Source organism: Schistocerca nitens, chromosome 2, assembly GCF_023898315.1.
Source record: "Schistocerca nitens isolate TAMUIC-IGC-003100 chromosome 2, iqSchNite1.1, whole genome shotgun sequence".
Taxonomy (NCBI): Eukaryota; Metazoa; Arthropoda; class Insecta; order Orthoptera; family Acrididae; genus Schistocerca; species Schistocerca nitens.
The window spans coordinates 784,826,342-784,845,651 of record NC_064615.1 but is presented as its reverse complement, the minus strand read 5'-3'; the positions used below and the strand labels follow the sequence as shown (position 1 = coordinate 784,845,651).

The window sequence follows — 19,310 nt, the reverse complement described above, 5'->3', positions numbered from 1 at the left end:
ATCCCCTTGCACGCACTCACCTCGCTGTTGAGCTCACGGGTCATGTGTCGGTGGGAGGATGAGTGGCTGGAAGTGACTGACAATAAGCTCCGTATAGTCAAGCCCACAACGCGTGTGTGGTGTACTTCCTTTCAGCCCTATCGACGGGACGAGGTTCTCCTCACTCGGCTTCGAATAGGCCACAGCCCTATGACGCATGGCTTCCTGCTCCGGCGAGAGGACCCTCCAATGTGGGGTGCTTGCGGCGTCCAGGTCACTGTGCGCCACGTTTTATTGGATTGCGTTTTATTTTCTGACCAGCGGGTCACGGCTGACTTGCCAGCGGACCTGCCATCTCTTTTAGGCAACACTCAGACGAATGTGGTTAAAGTTTTAAAGTTCTGTGCCCTGTCAAATGTTTTTACAAAGATTTTAGGGAGAGGATTTTAATTTGCTCACTGTGTGACAAGCTCTCCCATATTTTATGTAAGTGGCCAGCCAATAACAATTTCCTGTGACATTCTTGTTGCTATGTTTCCCCTTTCCTTAGGTTTTACTTTCTTATGTAGCATTTTCCTTCTTTTCCTGCTTTCTTTGAGTGTGTGCTTTAGTTTTCTTAGGTCTGTCCACATTCGTTCCTTTTAATGTATGTCAGGGCGCTGATGACCTCGATGTTGAGCGCCCATAAGCCCCAACACACCACCACCACCACCACCACCACCACCACCAGGAATGAGAACCCTGTGCAGGCTCTGGGAAAGCCACAAACTGACTAGTGGGCCTTGCAGTCACTGAGCAAGATGGGTTGGGAGCTGAGTGATAAGCTACAGTGAGAAGTGGTGGAAGTATATAATGTTACTAGATGTTCCTGTCTGCATTCCCCTTCTTTAATTACATTTTCTGTTTGTAACTACGAGAGGGGATCAAATATAAGTGGGATTTTCGTTCCTGAACATAGACAGTTGGTAGGACTGGCGCCACGCTTCTGTTATGCTTAGGTGGGACCGTTACAAGTGAGGAGAGTGTGCTGTTAGATATTTCCCGCCATTTTGTCACTAATGCTCGCGATGTCTGAAGAACAGGTGCACCCCTCCATTACGCAATGCATAATTATCAAATTTCTTGCCCATGAAGGAGTTACAGCAGTGGAAATTTGCCAAAGACTGACTGCACAGTTCGGTGATAAAACATTATCCAGGACACGTGTGTTTGCCTGGCATAAAATGTTCAAGGAAGGACAAGAATGTGTGAAAAATCAGCAACATGATCACCGTCCTCAAACCAGCATTACAGACAAAAGCATTAGTGTGGTTAAAAACATTATTGATGACAATTGGCGGGTGATAGTATCAGAAATTGCACAAAAAGTCGAAATCAGTTATGGGAGCTGTCAAGCAATCATCACAAATGATCAACAGTTCCGTAAAGTGTGATCCAGATAGGTCCCTAAACTTTTGACCGAAAATCTGAAGTTGAGACGTTTGGAGGTCTGTCAGAGGCTTGCAGCAAGATTTTCTGAAGAAGATGATGCATTTTTGAGTCGGATCGTCACTTGCGACAAAACATGGATTCACCGCTGCACTCCAGAATCCCAACAAGCCAGTAGCCTAAGGAGTGGCAGAGGATAGGGGAGGTAGCACCAGTGAAAGCCAAGACTCTACTATCAGCTGGCAAGGTTCTTTCAACAGTTTTTTTCGATCAGAGAGGTATTTTGCTGATTGATTTTTTGCACAAGTGATGCAAAATCAAGGCCGCTTACTACTACAAACTGTTGAACAAGGCGAGAGTTGCATATCGCTGCAAAAGACAAGACCAATTGACTCGACAGGTCATCCTCCTCCACGACAATGCGCGACCCCATACTGCAGCTCTAACTGTCTCGAAGCTACAGGAAATGCACTGGGCTACACTTCATCATCCTCCTTACAGCCCAGGCTTATCACCCTGCAATTTCCATTTATTCGGACTGCTTAAAGAAGCTCTAGGAGGGCGACGATTTGAAGAAGACGAGAGTGTGGAAGCCTTCATGCGCAAGTGGCTGGTGACACGACCCAGTTCTTTATACAGTGAGGGCATCAAAAAGCTGCCCTTACGCTGGAACAAATGCGTTTCCAAAGCAGGAGACTATGCGGAAAAATAAATTATAGCTGCCCTGAGTTTTTCAACAAATGAATTTAAATAAAAAATAAAATCCTGTTTATATATGATCCACCCTCACAGGTGTCCAACAAAATGGTCTGGCAATGGATATTGTTTCAGATGAGCATCATTACACCCTCATGAGGAGTACTTCCATCCTTATCAGGGAGGTCATAATATACCATGGCGAAAGGTGAAAGATCAATGCAATCTTGAGGGTATATTTTCACTTCTTGCAGGCATGTAACGGCTGGGGATTGCGAATGTAATAGCACCCGCAGCTTCGTCCTATGCAATCTGATACTGCACACATTCCTTTGAACGATAGCCATATTTAAGGATGATGGACGTCAGTTGTGTTAGTGGCTGTTAGCTTGAAGCACCTAGTTTGATATGTGCTGGACTATATGGTTCAGAAACAAGATGATAATATTCCATTATTTCTGCAGGGGTAAGGTTTTCCTCCCATTGTTGATCAGCTGTCTCTAAGGCAGAGGGCTGATTGAGATTTGTATCAGTGAAGTGGAAGTTGGTTGGGCAATCTTTGTGCATAGTGTTGCCTTTCAGGAGGATTTCCAAGTTGAGGAGGGGGAAGAACACTTTATTTGTCTCATTATTCCCCTCACATCTGTCAGGCATGGATCTGGACTTTTTCTGGCCAGATGTAAGCAAAAAGTAATCATGGGGTATTCCCTTTCCATTTTCAGTTCGGTATAAATCACACTAGACTTCCCCTGTGTGTGTCAAGGTTTTATTGTATGTTGTGGAGCTAAAGTAGCGTTAGATGAGGATACTACTTTAGTAGTTGAGTATTTTACAACTGTGGCACTGAACTGTATAGGTCACAGGTCTATGGGTTCATATCCTCTTTTGGTTGTGGTATAGTAACAATAGCTCTGTAACTGCTGGACAGTGGTGCAGAAGGCTTTTGTGTAGCCAGTATTTTCCAAGTAACAGTAAGGGAGACATTTTCATTAACTGAAGCACACATGGCATCCACAGGATGAAGCAGCATGGTCCCCTGTACAGTTAATGCAATGATGGAAAAGGAGATGTACAATCCCCCTCATGTGAATTTCTGCCACAAGTACATATTTGACTGTGTTTTTACAGGACATGTGAGTATGATTTCAATATTGACACTGGTCCCAAAGCATCTGATTCAAGATATACATGATGATATGCTGATAACTTCATAGCTCATCTTTATCTCCGACAGAAGCTCCACTCGACTGAATGTGAAGAATATGGTACGACAGCTAATCACTAATTCACTGTCTCCTCCTTCACAAGCCAACGAACTACTCTTCTGCCATGATCAGGAAAGGTATCCTTCTAGTTCCTCCTCATTGGACATCAAGCAGCTATGTGGTAAAAATTCCATGAGACTAATTCAGTTTGTGATGACCTTCTACATGAATGAGGTGTCTGTGGAGAACTGTAGATTTCTTCAACAGATTTTGGGCCTGAAAGGCACTGTCTTCCTTTATTAGCAAAGCTCCATTATGTGGGTCATAGATGAGAGCATGATTTCACTATCATTGTGAATGCACTAGCCAGTACTGTTGAGTGCACAGTACTGACTGGGTCAACTTTTGCACCTGTACTGATTCTTTATGCACCTTGTAATATATCTAGGCTGAGCGAATGCAACACCAGCTACCCGCTGAAAAGATTTGTAAAGTGGGCTCCAGACCAAGTAGGGGTCAGCTTTGCTGGTCTGTGTTCATGCAAACTCTCATCAGCAGCCTCACTTGCACCGAAAGAGGTCATGCTGTTCATGGAACTAATTTTTTCTTCACAACACTTGACTGGGAATAGTCTGTGATGTATTCTGTAGCAGGCATCCTATAAAGCCCCGCACTGAGGCTTGGAAGGCATTTACACCAAGTCAGCCACCTGGGCCAGGAGCCGAGAGCTTATGCTCTCCATCAGTCAGTTGCCCATTCTAATGCCATTGCAGCAGCCATGGCACCATCCACTGGCAGCATGCCATAGCAACATCAACCCAGGAACTCTTCAGGTCCTCATCCATCCATTAACATTATGTGTCTCTTATGCTGCTCATCAAGAAGCATCAGAGTAACTGTACTGTTGTTCAACTTTTCAGGCAACGCTGAACTTTCGCCTTTGTCTAAAGATACTATTTTGCTGCACAACAGGAATACTGTTCTTTTTACCCTCCCATTCTTTATTATGGGCTGCTGAAGCAGCCAGTAGATCAGTTACTTTGTATGTCACATCAGAAGAAATATTGTGTTAACAGTTCTGAGTTGATACAATCCTTACAAGTGACTTGGAATTTTTTTTTTTTTTGTCCAAAGTCCACAAAAATAGCACTTTGTTTTACAGACAATATTTTCCATATTATGTGACACTTTAAACATTACTCACATTGCAGTTAAATAATGCTCAGCTGTCTGCAAAATGCATCTCAAGATCAATGTGAAACCAATACCTCTTGCATTTGACATCAGTTTGAATAATCTAACTTTATGAATATAATGACTCTTGGAGTTTGCCAAATTTCACTAATTAGTACTGTATTATTTATTACTTCATAGGCACTTTTCTGTCTGAAGAATGGAAATGTCAGATGTTTGCCACATGGGTTATTCGTATTTACCTTAAGTATTCACCTTCAAAGCAACAGCAGGACACATACTTAGAAAAGTTGACAATCAAAAGCCAGTGAAGTATTTATAAACTGCATCCAATGTCAATTTATGAAAAGTGCGCAGTGGGTGTGGACATTAGTGATGGTGTGGTAGATTGTAACACTTGTTCATCACCTCCACAATGAGGTGACAGTCTGCTGTGCACAGAATTCCCCATCCCCATTTTTGGACAATTTAGACTATTTGTGTTGATGTTTACACCCAAGTTGAGTATGCTTACTTGTAAATGTCCATAGTATCTACTCCAGACCTTGAATCACTGTGGTCTCACAGTATGTAATGTATAAAATTTTGTGAAAGATTAAACAAAGCCCTTTTCTTTGCTGTCTCATTTAGCCTATTTCTATTTTGCATCTGGAAAGCTGTATCACTTTGCAGGATGCATAAGAATTTAATATTATTGTAATTCAAAACTCTAACAGCATTTCATTACATACACCTAGCAGTGATATGCTGAGACATTTTCTATTCCTTTGCAAAAAAAAAAGCAAGGTACATACAATTATAACTTTAAATATATTAAAAAAACACTTCTGAGCATTCCAAAAGAACAAAAATTATGACTGTCCCACATTATGTAGTGCACATTTTTCCCATACATTACCAGTCTACTTTATCCAGACAAGTAATACTGGCAGTACAAGACTTTTACAGTGGGGGGGGGGGGGGGGGGGGCTTGAAATGACAATTTCAGAGACCTTGCTGGTCTCATACAGATATGATTTTATGTATGTGTATATAAGTTGGAGACCTGGGTTCAATTCCCAGACTTGGTACAAACTTTCACTTACTGTGTGTGTGTGTGTGTGTGTGTGTGTGTGTGTGTGTGTGAGAGAGAGAGAGAGAGAGAGAGAGAGAGAGAGAGAGAGAGAGAGAGAGAGAGAGAGAGTAAAATCCCCTCATACACAACTGTCTGGAATATATTTTAATGAAACATGCAGGATCATTTTTGCCCAAGCTCAAGATTGCAAGTGTACTGTTAGTTTACTTGCACAAATGTAGCACTGCCACCATAAATTTTAGTTAAAAATAGGATTATTCGAGATGAAAAAAAAATGTTTTCTGAATTGAAAAAAGGGTAATTGATAACCTCACTTCTATAGCATCTTACATTTTCAACGTACATTCATTTGGACCATATTTGGTATTTTGATTGTGGGTGCAACAATGAACATTTCACGGTTGTCTATCGTGTGAACACACTATGTACATGTGTTCACATAATAAACACAGTTCTTTTAAAATCACTTTGCCAAACTGGAATGTTCGCTCTTGTGCTTTATTTTTTATAGTCATACTGTATGCTAATCTTACCTGCATAAGCCAATTAAAGCTGAATGGTAAGCTAGTTGAAGTCAGAGAAATTCATGGTATGAATCCTGATGTGTGTCTTTTCTTGATAGTTATTTTTGCTTGTAGTTTAGAAGATTTTTTTGTGAGGACATACTGGAAACATTGAGTGAATTTATGAATTTTATAGGGAAGTTTATACTTTCGTCTTGATTGACCATTCTATCAATCGGTTTTAATTCTTTTCTTTTCCTGGTATAATGTTCCATATTCGCCGACTTGGTTGTTGAACTACGTTTTTTTGTTGCTGAAATTGTTCACATAGACAACCTTCTCTGTTTACAAACTTTTGCTCTATAAGCATATATACATTTAACATTTGTTCCTGTCTTTACTATAATTGACAACTGTACAGTTAAGATAATTTTGCCACAGTTTAGATTAGTGCAATGTGTGACATTTCAAAGTTGTACTACTGAATATTTTAGAATATTCTACGACATTCGACAATATTAAAAAAGCTCAATAACAATATAAAACAATCAGGAATTTTTTTGTTTGAAAAATACATTGATGTAAAAGAAACAAAAGATGTCCTGGATACCACCATGCATTGATGGTGACCATTTCAAACACTCATGTCTCCACAAGCACAACAGCAACCACAGCTCAATCACAATAGAGCACAAGAGGGGAATAAAGGGTGACACCAGACATGAAAACCAAAGACAGGTGGGTGGTTTTGGAAGTATTGTGCAATTTCATCCACAAACACTTTAATTTTTATACATATATAGTGACTGATTAATGAGAAACCATGCATTATTCAGTACTGCCAGTTCTGCAAGATATCTGAAACACTGCGAAGGTAAGCACTTGTTCTAATGCATGATCCATACTTACACAGCTTGAGAATAAAGTCTGTCTATTGATCACTTCATACTAATTTAAGTCAGAAAATCAGGTTTTTACTAACAGAGTGTTTATTAGTTTCAAAATAATAAGTTCATAGACTACAAAAATAACAAAACACTGATCACTTAGGAAATTCTACAGGATTTATGTCATAATCAGTCATTACACTATTTAGCCACCACCATCTTCCAAGAAAGCCAACATCAATGACATGTTTATGGAACGTAAAAAATGATGGGCGAAGATAACTGCACTGTGCACTATAAGCAGCTGAACTTTTACTTCTATTGTCAACCCATATAAGTGAAAACAAACCAAGATTTAAACTACGTATGAAACCCCTGTTATAGCAGCTTTCAATGTGCTCCATATGCTGAACAGAAGCTGGATTACGTATTGGTTTTCCTACTAACATAATGTCCTGATTACACATTATAACATCTCGACGAAAGCTTTCTTCATCAGGGTTGGTGAGAGAGCAGCATACAGCAAAACCCAGACCTATTGATTTAAAAGAAAAACAAATCATGAGACATTTATAGTAGTCATAGCAACCTGTTCATCTGGAGAATACTTTACAACAACATAACGTAAGTTAATGTGATATTCAGGAATGTGACTTCCAGGTCTAATCGAATGATTAGCAAAAAGGAAAGAACACTATAGAATATCATTTTCTGATTGAATATTTGGACATTATTAACAACTCATTAATATCTCTTAATGGTATTTTATGCAAGTAGGGTAAATTGATCTCTGACATAACAAATGCATAATTAAAGAATCTTTGATAATGCTCTATACCCACCGAAGTGCTCTTCTTACCATGTTTTGTTCTTAGCTATTACCCACAACTGTAATTCTAGAGTAAAAACCAGCTTGCAAACTAATTTCTTTCCACGTCTACATGTGCAGATATTTTAGCAGATTTATGCTTCCACAAATTACAAAAACAGAAAAACTGCACTTGACATTCCACTTACAGCGACCTCCTTCCTGTTCACTTAAATGCTACAGTGTTCCAAATATAAAATTATGAAAAGGATAGTTGCTACTCACCGTGTTCCAAATGTAGTGTTAATTAGTAATGAGGTAATGACTTCTAATAATAAGAGACTTTCATAACTGAGACTATATGTAACACTACCAGAATCTTATGAAGTGCAAATGCGACACAATCTTCTGTCATCTTCACATGTCACCAAAGTGCGTCCAATCAGGCCTGCTACCCATTCAGTGTGAAGCATTTCATCATCACTTGTATTTGTGATTTTTACATGATATTAATAAAAATATACCGTAAAACACACTATCATTGTTATTAGATGCAAAGCTATACTTTCATGAGTAAGTAACATGCTCTGCGAGGCAAAACATACTACTTTTGCTCATAAATGAACAGGAGATAATTTAAAAATTAAAACCATGCCTGTCCTCGGGACCATCTTGTCCATAGCACATTCAGTGGCGGTTGGGGAGGCTTTTTTATGCTGAAGAAGCTGGGCAAAATATAGCAATACCACAGGTGTAAACGGTGCCGCTGCAGCCAGACTGATCATTCCTGCGAAGGATTCAGATAAAATTTGTCTCATCACTGGCACAGAGTTGTTCTTTCTGCTTGGCTGTAGATCAGATGTGTTATTGTTCTTGCATAACCTACCCTTTCCACGACCTTTGAGGGGGAGATAAGCAGTGTGACTGGACAGTTATTCTCGTAAATGGGTATGTCAACAGCATTACTTCCATGTCTGGAAATGTACCTTGTAAAAAAAACTACACTTCTCCCGAACAAGCCATGAAGGCCCAACGGTAATAACCGGCCGCTGTGTCATCCTCAGCCCACAGGCGTCACTGGATGCGGAGGGGCATGTGGTCAGCGCACCACTCTCCCAGCTGTATGTCAGTTTCCAAGACCAGAGCCGCTACTTCTTAGTCAAGTAACTCCTCAGTTTGCCTCACAAGGGCTGAGTGCACCCTGCTTGCCAACAGCACTCGGCAGACCAGATGGTCACCCATCCAAATGCTAGCCCAACCCGACAGCGCTTAACTTCGGTGATCTGACGGGAACCAGTGTTACCACTGTGGCAAGGCTGTTGGCGGAAATGTACCTTGTGATAGCAACATATTGTTTGTGTGATTGAATGATGCAATATATACGTGTGAATATAAGGATTTTAGTGCTTTTCTTGATATATTATGAACCAAAAGCTGATATAATATTTCATTTATTCCATGGTAAATTTGTACCATTATCTAAAAATAGCTTTTTACATAAGCTATTCAGAAAGAACATTTGACAGCCATGTAGAAAACCATGGATCACTAGAGGGTTTAAAGGAAAAGGGAATTTTATCTTTTGGCAAGAACAAGTAGAGATCCTGCAGCAGTTTCACACACAAAAAAAACTACTCAGGATTACTAAGAAAAGGTATTAAAAATCAGGGAACATGCATACCGTAACGTATCACCAACTTCTTCCTCCGAAATTACGAAAATTATGTATTCCCTAAGAAATATAATCTCTTATGGATCTGTCAGTGTTTCCAACACATTTTTCCTGGGAAATTGAAGTATGCCATTGTTAAACTCTCCATAAGAAAGATGATAGAGATGTCAACAGGTACTGACCAGTTTCATTACTGACATAATTTTTCTATGACCTACATTTGGCATTTGACTGTGTGAATCACAATAACCTGAGGTTTTACAGAATTAATGGTATAGCCAACCAATGGATAATGATATATCTAACAAAAGAGAACAGAAAGGTGTACTTAGTATTTCAATCAATGTTATCAGAGCAAATTCCTCTGACTGGGGATCACTTATGGAGTTCCCCAAGGCTCAATCTTAGCTCCACCACTGTTCCTCATGTACACTGATGATTTTCCACCTAATATACAACAAGCAGATGTAGTTCTTTTCGCAGATGACAACAGTATTTTAACCATTCCAGGCACACATATGGCAACAAAAGAAATGGTAAACAATTTTCTTAACAGTGTCACTGACTGGTTTCCTGCAAATGGTTTTACAATCTATTTTAAGATGACACAACATATTCAGTCTGGCACATCTAGAGGTACTACACCAATGATACATGTAACACATGGTGAGGAAATAAAAAATATGGTGGAAAATTCCAAATTCTTAAGCATTCACACAGATGAGAATTTAAACTGGAAAAATTACATTTTAGAACTCTTCAAACAACTTAGTTCAGCCAAATTTGCATTTTGAGTTATTGAAAATCTTGGAGAGAAACAATTCAGCAGGTTGACGCCATATGGAGTAATGTTCTGGGGTAAATCAACTTTACAAAAGAAAGTCCTCATTGCTCAAAAATGTGCTGTAAAAATATGTGGTTCTCACCTTTGATCATATTTGCAACATCTGTTTAAGGAATTGGACATTCTGACTACTGCATCGTAGTATACTTATTTCCTCATGAAGTTTATTGTAAATAATTCATTGCAGATCAAAAGAGGGTCACTCCATCCCAAGTCATCACACTTTTTAAAAGTTTCCCACATTTCTATTTCTGGTTTTATTTAAATTGACCATGGGTACAGAGATACCATAGAAATGAAGTCATGCAAAATTTCAGCTCATAATATCCAACATGTGGGAACAGTGACCCCATATTTAAGAAACTCTTTGACAAGGATGTGGTGAAAGTCAGCAAACCCCAATGTTTGAACCTTTCTTAATACAAGGTAACAGCAACTAGGAATTTATTGTTTTCAGATCTTATACGACTTTTGGCTCTGAATCAGAAAAACACAATGTGGAAGTGTGTAAAACAGTTCGTGAGCCAGTATAAGCATCTAAGTACCCCTAAAACCTGCAGAGACAAACATTTGGATTTTTTGGCCTTTTGGAAGCAAAAATGGAAAAGAACAACTTGGAACAAATATTAACAGTACCTGTGGCACGACTATTAGTATATCGTCCTGCCTAAGTACTTATTGTGGATTGTACTCAATCAGAAACACTTGCCAAATCTAAAACTGCAGAAAGTGAGCCAAGTTCAGGTGCAAATATTTAAAAGGGCCACCTCAGAAGTTTTTCTTTTCAGACCACTGGAAAGAGCACACTTTTCTGCACTACAAACATCTTGGATCTTAGCATTGATCCAGGAAAGGGATGAAAAGTAAGGCTGAACTTCAACAAAAATCGTGCACAACATGCTACCATCGCAAAATGGTACATATTGCTAAGTGTACAGTGGCCATTGGCAAACTGATGCCAAGACACAGAAGACAAAAGACAGCTACAAGAAGAATGACTAGCAAATAGCCACATTTTAGCTGGAACTCGTGAAAATTACCAATTTTTGCCAAATGGTTAGAACCACATTAAGTTAACCAGGATTCATATGATAAAACTTTTTTTATGGCCTCTGTTTATCATTAATGTGCCTTTCTTGTCAGTTTTAAGCCTCATTCCTGGCCAATACATTGCCTGCATCTCTGACAATCACTAGTGGACTGGTAACATACGTGAAGTTGATACTGAAAAACATGATGCCCTGGGTCAAATTCAAGCACCCTTTTGGTCCAGCTTGCTCATTCTGTTGGCCTGAACGAGAAGATAAATTTGGACTCCTGAACAGCACATCACGAATATTGCAGCACCTTCAGCAACTAGAAGAGGATGTCAGTATAATTTTCCAAAACCCACATTAAACAGTACTGAAGAAAAATTTAATGCCATGAAGCAGCAATTTTAAATAGTACTGGCTTGGGAACCAGCATGAAGATACCCACATATGTGCTTGGGAACCATGGCAGGAAACCCAACTGTGGCTTTGGAACCTCAATGAATAAACTAACAAATGCAGCTTGGAAACCAAGGCTAGAAACCCGATGAGGCTTTGGAACCTTGATGAAGAAACCAGCAAACATGCCCATCTATACATAGCAGAATAAGCAATGTTTGATATCATCATCATGCCCATCTTGCCTTTGCAACCATACATGGTTACTATCAGGGAAACTGACTCAACAATTGGTTTTGAATTGGTTGAGTCATCAAATTTCCATGATTTTCAAGACTAGTTGCAACAGCAGCATTTATCTATCATTTTTCGTTCCTACTTGCCTCGAAGTTATGGGTTCAGTAACCAGTATCATGTTGCGACCGCAACATATTACATGACTTTTGTGGAAGTTCAGCCTCATATTTGGTTCCTTTGCTGAACTGACTATTTAAGTGCTACTGCAGAAAATTGTGTTCTCTGCAATGGTACTAGGAAGAATAATTTGTGGAATGACCCTTTTGCAATATTTACATCTGAACTTTGCTCATTTACTGTAATTTTAAATTCGACACACTATGTTTGTGACTGAGTATAATCGAAAATAATGCGCTAAGCAGGAAGATATGCTAATAGAATTGTGTCCCTGGCATTGTCAACAAATATGTCAAGTTGTAGTTCCTTTGCAATTTTCTCCCCAAGATATAGGACCTCAAAGAGGATCAAAAACTCTAAGCATTTATCTCTGCAGGTTTTTTTCAGTCACTTTAATGCCTTATGCTGGCTCACAAAATGCTCTTTACATTCTGTCACACTGTATTTTTATAATTCACAGCCAAAAGTTATGCACGATCTTAAAGTAAATGTTTCTACTTGCTTTTTTCTTGTAGTAGAAGAGCTTCAAATACTGGGTTTTGTTCATTTTCATGCACATTCGTTAAAAAGCCATCCAAATAGAAGGCCACTGTTTCTCATATACTTCAGCTCATTATTTAAAATTTTGCACAGATTAATTTTTAGGATAGGTCTACAACCCTAGCAACCATTTCCATCAGGTAAACTGAAGCTCAAATAGTGGGAGGTCCATGATCCTTTTGGATGTAATGACCCATTGAACAATGTTGTACATAATTACCATACCAGAAGGAAATGTGACATTTGTCACTCCACATTTAATTTGCCTTTAGTACTAAAAGGGCATCTAAAATGTTTCTCACTGACAACTCCTCCTCTTCTATAGAAGAATTTCTATTATTGCAATGTCTAAAATGTGTTAGGCAGGAATTAATAACTGAAATCTGTATACTTAATATAAAAAAAAGAACCACATCACCACCACCACCACCACCACCACCACCACCACCGACAACAACAAATCTGTGGGAGTTTATGGATGTGACTGAGTTAATTCAATTATTAATTTCCTACATAGAGCAAGGAATAATTGGAATAATGAGGTATGTATGTAGCTGTGGCACTGTTTCTTGAATGTGCTATATTACTTTATCCCTTGGACTGCCCCTGCCCACAGTCTTCTGAAATACTTCCAGGAAGTAATTATTAAATATGTTGGAAACATGACAACTAGCAACCTTTTTTTATATTCCAATTAAAATTACTTTGTGATTGAAATTTCAATGAGCCGAGTGGTAGAAGTACTCTTAATTCTTTCTCAAGGACCATGTACTCACTGTATTACCTGTTTTTGTCAGTACGTACAGCATGGCTGGCTGCATGCTGGCAACACTGACCCCCTCCCCTCCCATGCAAAATTGCAATCTGCCACACACAAAATATTTCTAATCAGAGGATAATTGGCTATTTTCTGTAACAACAAAGGATTCAAATTTTGACAATTCTCTTTTAATTACTGCCCACATAGATCTCATTTTGTAACATGATTTATTAAATTCAGACATTATACACACAGTATTTTTTCAATCACTTTCCTGGAGACAACACAGGATTTCCTGTAACACAAAATCAGTCAAACTCCTATATGCTAATCGTTTCACATCACGACATATCCTTTTTCTTGCACACGGTATTTTGATGCATTTTGTAAGTCATGGTTTTTTTAAAGCCCTATTGGTTCCAAACCTACCTGTGTTCTTGGAAATGCAGCAGTTAAAGACTGACAGAATTCCATCTATAAACACATAAAATTTAGAACTGGCATCTGTCATATTATAATCTCACTCCAGTCAGTTTCCTGTAAGGCTGCCTCGAAACTTTTGATTGTCTGATCACCAATTACTCCATTCCATTATACCCTTCATTGTAACCACTTAGTATTGTTAACTGTGTATCATGCTCAGAGGGGCCATTCACTACAGTATAACCACTGATATCAGCATTCAAGTGCTCATCTACAAAGACACTGTCCAGTCGCATTAATGTGACCCCAAGTCAAAAGCCTGAATAACAACCTTTTATAGTATGGGCCCTGTGACACATGCAGAGAAAGTCAATGAGGTTCTTGGTTGAGGATCCATCGGGCATACAGCCTGATCGAGTTGATCCCACGGATTCTTGATTGGGTTTAAATCTGAGAAGTATGGTAAACTCATCCTGATGCTCTTCGGACCATGCACACACACTGCAATCTGTGTGACATATTGCACTGTCCTTGTTGGTAGGCCATCATGCTGAGAAAAAACAAACTGCATGTAGGTGTGGTCATGGTTGCCAAGGATAGATGCATACTTGTGCCCACCCACTGCACCTTCCAAAATGATGAAACCACCCAGTGAATGCCACAAAAATATTCTCCAGCCCATAACTCTCTGACCTCCGGGCTGCATCCTTCTGATGATTGTTGCAGGATGTCTACTTTCGAACATTTCACATGCACATGTCAAGGGCCATACATCGCATAAAACGTGAATCATCTGAAAAGGCCACCTGATGCCACTCAGTGGGAAATACGGAAGCGTCCGATCCCGCCCGTCTGCTTTGACCCATGACGTCACAAATATGGCGGAAACGACCATAAACCACGATTCCAATATGGCGCATATAAAGTCGTTACATACACATTATGAGGACGAAAATACGTCGAAAAACAAACACACACACGTTCCACAAAAAGCCTAATGACACTAACAGGACAAGTGCGGGAAATAGGGGGGTTTTGGGTAGGGACAAACTAAATATAAACAAATTTAGACACCCACCCCCATACAAAACGACGAAAAAAACGGACATCACAAAACTCCCCGAATACCACTAAACACAATATCATCTGGAATTGGACACTTCCTTTGACCTATATAGCTCAACAGCAGCTCCCGATCCCATAAATTAGGACCTAACACTTCCCTTGACCTATATAGCTCAAAAACATCTCCCGATGCCAATACCAACATTCACAGCCACACATTGGGATCGAACACTTCCCTTGACCTGTTATCCTTACGACATCTCCACATACAGCCGTCCCTGGCCCGAGACGCCGGAACTTTAAGTAAGCCTCATTTCTTCACGACATACTGAACACTTCACGACTTCATCAAAAAACCCGTATGGTTGAAGAAATTTTATTAGAGACAACGCACTGTCCCCCATCATAGCCGACAACCAAAAACTGTTGACCCTGTCAGTCATATCCATACCTACCAAAGAAATAAAAAAAGAAATGTCCCAAAATTCACACACTACGCCAAACTCGCCAACTAAAACAAAAACTTCACCTAACACACCACCAGAGAGCACCACCGATCGCATCAAAACGACACCTACAAACACGCAACTCTCACAAACTAAATTCTGCGCCGTCGTGACGTCACACACCACAACAGCCTTACGTTATGGGTCAAAGCCGACGGGTGGGATCTGACGCTTCGGTCGACCCACTCAGTGGATGTCCAGTAGTGGTATTGTCACGCCAATAATAACCTCCGTTGCTAATGAACAGCAGTCAGCATGGGTGTATAAACCAGGTGCTGCTGAATGGTCATTGAGGAAACACTGTTGGTAGCCCCTAGGCTCATCTGGACTGTCGGTTTTCCAACAGTTGCACATCTATTTGCTTGTACACATCCCTGCAGTTTTTACTCACCCCTGTCAGCTATGGCCCATGGTGTACCACAGTTCCTGTGGCACAAGTTTTGGATAATGCCATTTCACCACGCATAGTATGCTTCAACAACAGCATCATGTGAACTGTTTACAAACTTAACTGTTTTGGAAATGCTTCCGCCCTTTATCATTCCCTTTTGGATAACATAAATTACTCTGTGTCTGTATTACAACAATGTCTCCACTATTTTCCACACTGACACGCTTTATATACCCTGCCGCCTGTGAGTAGTTATTGCATCCTGATGTCAAACGTACAAGGTGGTCACATTAATCTGACTGGACAATATATTTTGCCTACTAGTGTACTGCTTTCCGAAGTAATGATGGTGCGGATAGCAGCGATGTAAACAAGCATATAAATGTAATAGCATTTCCAATTTTTGTCTGAATTTTAGAGAAAATTAATATTATAATCTCCACATAATATCATTTGCTTTTCTTTTTTCTTGGTGGCATAGGACTGATCAAATTTTTCTGAAAAGACCTCAAAACTTTCCATGATGGATCCTTTACTGTAATAAATAAAAATGACATTTCTCAAAGCAGCACTTTACTAATGCAGACTTCTCATTGTATTTTTTTCTTATAAAAATATGCTTATAATTTATGGGTCTCTATGTCAAACATATGATTCCTACACTTACATGGTGCTTAGACAGACTTGACTAGGTCATGCAAACAATCAAGAAATTCATCAACTTTGGTTTTTAGTCCTCTAAGATTCTGAAGTACCATTGTAAGCTTATTCAAACAAGTTTCTTTTTTATGTGACACTTCTTTCCTCTTGATCTTTTCTAAATTTGTCTGTGTGGATGACAGATTTAGCCTAAAAGAGACTTACCTACGACACCTATAAGCACAGGAATATTAACAGGGTAATATGGGCCCCTTTATATTTTCAGCAACCATTTCAACTAATACATCTTCCCCCCGCTTCTGTTGAGGTCTGAAGTAAGCAGCTCCAACACTGTCCCATGAGACAAGGGCAACTGTGCTCACCACTCATCACACTCATATGCAGGTACAGATAATACAGATTATCTGTCATATGGCCCTACTGCACATGTTCTACACATGCTTGCACTGCTTGGCCAGTGGAGCATGACTGCATATACTATGGCCTGCCTGCCCAGCTAACCCTCGGGATGTACAATACTTGGCACAGCCTCATGTGGAGACAGTCTTGTGCATCTCAACTTTCCAATAGGAAAAACTGACATAGTACACATGTAGGCCACACCTGAAGTCAGCAGCAACCTAATCAGTTCCCAGTTAACTCACCTGATAGCTTTGTTCATTTAGTGTTGCTCTCTCAGATTCAGAAACTCAACCCCACATGTGTATATCAAATAAATGAAAACTTGAGTACATGATATTCACCGGGAAAAGAAATATAATTTACACTTATTAACTGCTGGCTTCAATTTTGACATTTGCAGATTTTTTACTAGCTGTGAACTGATACCAAAGAGGAGAAATTATATGTAAAAGAAAATAAAATTTCATATTTTAAGTGGTAAAATGTACTCCCAGATGTTTGAAGAAATTAAAGACCTCATGGATACTAAACATACTGAAAATACACAACGCCATGGTCAAGTCTGCAGTACTCTATCAATGTGAAATATGGGCATGAAGAGTACTGATGTACAGAAGCGCAAAATATTTGAATATAGGCTCCTGTGCAAGATCTATGGGGTCAATGGAAGCGTCTGATTCCACCCGTCGGCTTTGACCCGTGACATTAGGCTGTAGTTGCGTGTGACATCATGACAGTGCAGAGTTTAGTGTGTGAGAGTGGCGTGTTTGTAGGTGTCGTTTTCATGTGATCAGTGGAGCTCTCTGGTGGTGAGTTTATGTGTTATGTGATGTTTTTGGTTTAGTTTGCATGTGTGGCGTGTTTATAGGTGGCGTATTGTTACGGTAGGTGGTTCTCTCTGGTGGTGTGTTTATGGGTAGCGTGTTATGTGGCATATGAGGTTCATTTGTGGTAGCATTGCACATGTGGGGTATCAGTAGTGACTGTGCTTTCAGAGCAATATTTTTCAGTTAGTTAACGATTTCGGTTTTGTTATGTCGATGTTATTGTAGTTTTTCCTGTTCGTTGTGTGTGAATTTTGGTAAATTGCTTTGTTTATGTCTTTAGTAAGTATGGATATGACTGACAAGATCAACAGTTTTCAGTTGTCGGCGACGGTGGGGGACAGTGTGTTGTCTCTTATAAAATTTCTTCAGCTATTCGGCCTGTTGGCTGAAGTCGTGAAGTGTTCAGTGTGTCATGAAGAAATGAGGCTTAGTTGCTGTTGACCTATATAGGTCAAGGGAAGTGTTCGATTCCAATTTCGATTTTCTAGGTTTTTTTGAGATTTATAGTGTGGTATGGGCAGCTCAAAATAACAATGGTTCTTGAACATTAAAAGAACTTATTCATTTAACTTTTTGTGAAGCGCCAAAAATACAGAATGGTCAGTAGTGTGCAAAAGACAAACTAAGCATACATACTTTACCTGTGCACTACGTTAACAAACCATCCACATACTGCTTAATAGTACTTGTTCTTCATCGGGTAAATAAACTGCAACAACTTATAAGCCGCTATTCTTGGAATAAAAATACAAGCTTGGGCCAAATTATACAAGGCGTTGACACTGAGGGGGAAAAAGGGCCGGGAAGTCGCTAGGCTTGGGACTGTTGTTGCAATGAACACTATGTGGAAGAAAAACTAAAACGGGTTCTGAATGGAGGCGAAATGGAAAACGACAGAAGACCACGACACCGGCAGAAAGCTGACGAGGAAAGTGAAATACATATAACCTCTGAGAAAGGGGATGACGAACAACAGCAATGGAGAAAGCAGAATGGAAGAAACTTGAAGTTGTCACGCCTCGTACAGGATTGCAATGTCCCGAGAAGCATAACTGAACACATAATATGAATGACTCACCTACTGCTGTTATGAAGGACCTTCTTTTGTTAGCTTTAGCGTCTTTCACAAGATCTAAGGTAGCTTCTTGGTAGTCCTTTGCTAGATTTATCAAATAAAGTCCTGTAATTTCAATAACAATTCTTAGTATATGCACAGCACAGACGGTAAACTCGACATCCTCGGCTACTGCTTAACGTTAACTTCACACCCTACTGTCTTAAATTCATTTCAAGTAAACATAATACCTCCAATGACAAAATCAAGGTACAAGAAAACGTGTATTGGCAGTGTGTATGAAGAAAAATTTGTTAAGCTTACGTAATTTTTCCTTAATTGGAATTTTCTTCTCGATCTGTGTCTCTCCTGCCACTGACATGCTATATTATAATTTATTTAGTTTATTTTTCTCACTACCTCTTTCTATCCCACAATTCAAACTTCCATAGATGTACATCACAAACAATATTTTTCATTATTACAATAAAATCTCTGACAACACTAGTGACCACACTTGGAACACGCTTACCGGAACATAGCGACA

At 39.5% G+C, this 19,310-nt stretch overlaps 1 protein-coding gene and 1 pseudogene across 1 annotated transcript; both read right to left on the bottom strand.

Moving 5' to 3' along the window:
- Positions 1 to 6,845: 6,845 nt before the first annotated feature.
- Positions 6,846 to 19,243, bottom strand: LOC126234632 (mitochondrial import inner membrane translocase subunit Tim29). Its single transcript, XM_049943359.1, has 3 exons — positions 19,088 to 19,243; positions 18,788 to 18,889; positions 6,846 to 7,502 (listed from the first exon to the last, which is right to left on the bottom strand). Exons 1-3 carry the CDS (start codon positions 19,143 to 19,145, stop codon positions 7,123 to 7,125), a joined length of 540 nt encoding a protein of 179 aa, XP_049799316.1. The 5' UTR covers positions 19,146 to 19,243; the 3' UTR covers positions 6,846 to 7,122.
- On the bottom strand, positions 8,982 to 9,099 carry LOC126238342 (5S ribosomal RNA; annotated as a pseudogene).
- Positions 19,244 to 19,310: the final 67 nt, after the last annotated feature.

What these genes read in the sequence shown, in the direction of transcription:
- LOC126234632 (XM_049943359.1), bottom strand. Translation starts at nt 19,145, where the DNA reads ATGTCAGTGGCAGGAGAGACACAGATCGAGAAGAAAATTCCAATTAAG. An exon ending in TCCAATTAAGGAAAAATTAC is followed by an intron (nt 18,890 to 19,087) that starts GTAAGCTTAACA and finishes TTGAAATTACAG; the next exon opens with GACTTTATTTGATAAATCTA. An exon ending in GTCCTTCATAACAGCAGTAG is followed by an intron (nt 7,503 to 18,787) that starts GTGAGTCATTCA and finishes TTAAATCAATAG; the next exon opens with GTCTGGGTTTTGCTGTATGC.